Consider the following 2,986-nt stretch of genomic DNA (forward strand, 5'->3'; position numbering starts at 1 on the left):
TGCTTTGCTTGTGAAGTCTCATAGCGCGCACATGGACATGTCGGCGGGACTTATCGGAGCTCGTTTATGACGCTACAACTAACAATTAACAATTAAGTTGTTTTATTCAAAAAATGGATCATGGAGCTATCAAGAAGACCGAATAATTTCTTTGAGTGTACGAGTGTACCGCTGTTGTAGTTCACCTGATCGCCTGTAACCTTGCTTCTGTCATGTCGTCCGCGCAATAAACGTCATCGGATTGTGTACAATTTGAATTCCACGTAGCTTTTGTGATTATTGGCTTAAATAATATTAAATTACACAAGAAAATAGGATATATTTTACATCTAAGTGTTAAAATTCAGAAAGCCATCAAAATGAGCCGACAATCAAACGAGGTCGATGAGCTGTTTGACGTGAAAAACTCGTTTTATATCGGTAACTACCAGCATTGTATTAACGAGGCCAATAAAGTTTCGGTAGGTGCTTCATTTTTTTCAATACATTTACAGCATTGAGTAGAACATTTTCATTTCAGAAAACATCCCTTGAAAAGGACACCTTCCTGTATCGAGCATATATCGCCCAGCATAAATATCGCGTGGTATTGGACGAAATAAAGCCAAATAACGACACGCCACTGCTTGCTCTGCGCTATTTGGCCGAGTATCTTTCCAATAAATCTCGCAAGGATGCGATTGTGAACTTAATCGATGATAAGTTTAAGGAGGACATCAACTCGTTGGATGTGATCTGGATCATTGTTGGTGCTACCATTTACTGTAATGAAGGAACATACGAGTCAGCTCTGAAGTAAATTCAATAGATTGTTCAATTGTTGCTGTTCCAGCTAACCACGTTTCTTTTTCAGAATTCTACATGGTAATTTCAACCTGGAATGTCTGTCGTTACAACTGCAATGTTTACTGCACATGAGCCGAGTGGATCTGGCCAAGCAAGTTCTGCAAACAATGCAGGAGAAGGATGATGACGCAACCCTGACTCAGTTATCGCAAGCTTGGTTGAACATCCAGCTTGGCGGAGAGAAATTGCAGGATGCATTTTTCATATTCCAAGATTTCTGCGATAAATTTTCCCCTTCGCTATTGCTGCTGAATGGCCAAGCTGTATGCTACATTGGACAGCAGAAGTATGATGATGCCGAGAATGTTTTGAGAGAATGTTTGAATCGTGATCCTAACAATTATGATACACTTATCAATTTGTTAAGTTTGTCCCAGCAAAAGGAGAAAACTAACAGCCAGTTCAATCGATATTTATCGCAGGTGCTTGATGAGCATAAGGATAGTGCATTGGTTGCGACTTACAACAAGAAGCAAGCTGAATTCGATCGGTTGGTTCTACAGTTTGGCCCATCAAGTGGGAAATCCGCGCAGGAAATTAGCGCATAGTGCGGAAAGCGACCGATATAGGCATTAAATGTATCGATATATTCTATTCAAATAATATATTAATAAACGTAAAATTTCGACACACTCCAAAAATATGTTGGATTCTTATAGCGAACTAGCTGACCCGGCAAACTTCGTTCCGCCCAAAAATTGTTTTTCGTTATCACATTCACGTTTTCTTACTAAGCGCACGTTCATGGTAATCGGTAATGAATTAGAGAGACTTTAAACTCTGAGAGTTCATTCGTCTCTACGTTCATGGGTCCAATCGCAGAACTGTTCATTGATTGATCTTCTAATATACCCTTTAAAATTATTTTTTACTATGAAATTTCAGTACTTCCACCAAAATTTGACATTATACAGTAAACATTCACTAACTGGGCGAAAAGGGAAGACCACTTATCGACATTCGCGTTTTAACTGGTCCGGCATGTTAAACGTCAAATAAAATCGAGGGAAACTTCAATGAATTGTTTGATTCGCATTGTTCCTGTAATTGGATAAATAAAAGGATTTCAATGGATGTTTCGCATTGAGTGCGATAACAGGTATGACATATGATTTGAGAAAATTATTTTTCTGTAGTTTCATCAATGTTTTTGTCGTGCGAAAATAATGTCTATTCTCATAACATTTTAAATTACATTCGAATGCCCCTCACAGCAAATCTTCCATTTGAATATGGCGTAGATTGTTTACGAAATTCTGCTTTTTAACTGGTCCAAAGACCAGTTAACGTTCGCCCAGTTAAACAGCAGACCAGTTAAACCAGGACCAGTTAGCGAACGATTACTGTAATATCAAATTATTTTCAGACAATTCTCGTGCAAGATTTTTCGTCCACTTGCAAATAACATGTTTCTCCGTTACATGGAATAAATGTTTGATACAGAAAATATGATAGAATGAAGACAGCCCTGAATCGGACAATTCCTTTCTCGAGTTTTGTTCTTATCAACACATTCGTCGATTCATTTTTTTTATATAGATAGAAGACGATATAGAAGTGCGTTTATCACATTGAAATCTATTTCCATTTTAAAACGAAGATCAATTTCGTTACCGCAAACCTCAAATGGACTAACAACGCTTGTCAATATGTAATTATAGAACACATGCGAATTGAATTTTTCGAATTTTCCCATTTTCCTTCAGAGTTTTCCGAAAATTTTCAATTGTCAGGAATATTGGAATATGTATAATATTTTTATGAAACCCCCTCTCCATTCCACAGAAGGGAGGGGTGTCATACCATCATAGAAACATTTTGACTATGACTCTACATCCCATTGAGATTAGATCTGATTCACTACTCTTCTCCAATAAACCCGGTCCATGGCTGCAGTTCTCCAACTCCCGGCTGCACCGATTCTTGCCAAGTCCTGCTCCACCTGGTCCAACCACCTCGCTCGCTGGGCTCCTCTCCTTCCTGTTCCTACCGGATTAGATGAGAACACCATCTTTGCAGAGCTGCTCTCCGCATAACACATTCCAGCGCCACGTTGAAGAGCAGACAGGAGAGTCCATCGCCTTGTCGAAGTCCTCTGTGAGTCTCAAATGATTCCAACAGCTCACCTGAGATCCGCTCA

General features: G+C 39.1%; 1 protein-coding gene across 1 annotated transcript; it reads left to right on the forward strand.

Moving 5' to 3' along the window:
• Positions 1-206: 206 nt before the first annotated feature.
• Positions 207-1,487, forward strand: LOC129768780 (coatomer subunit epsilon). Its single transcript, XM_055770656.1, has 3 exons — positions 207-461; positions 521-795; positions 854-1,487. Exons 1-3 carry the CDS (start codon positions 360-362, stop codon positions 1,392-1,394), a joined length of 918 nt encoding a protein of 305 aa, XP_055626631.1. The 5' UTR covers positions 207-359; the 3' UTR covers positions 1,395-1,487.
• Positions 1,488-2,986: the final 1,499 nt, after the last annotated feature.

Source organism: Toxorhynchites rutilus, chromosome 2 (genome assembly GCF_029784135.1).
Source record: "Toxorhynchites rutilus septentrionalis strain SRP chromosome 2, ASM2978413v1, whole genome shotgun sequence".
Taxonomy (NCBI): Eukaryota; Metazoa; Arthropoda; class Insecta; order Diptera; family Culicidae; genus Toxorhynchites; species Toxorhynchites rutilus.

Bases quoted from the DNA above. Each gene is read 5' to 3' on its own strand.
- LOC129768780 (XM_055770656.1), top strand. From the start codon at position 360: ATGAGCCGACAATCAAACGAGGTCGATGAGCTGTTTGACGTGAAAAAC. The intron at 462-520 runs GTAGGTGCTTCA...TTTTCATTTCAG, and splicing joins ACGAGGCCAATAAAGTTTCG to AAAACATCCCTTGAAAAGGA. The intron at 796-853 runs GTAAATTCAATA...TTTCTTTTTCAG, and splicing joins ACATACGAGTCAGCTCTGAA to AATTCTACATGGTAATTTCA.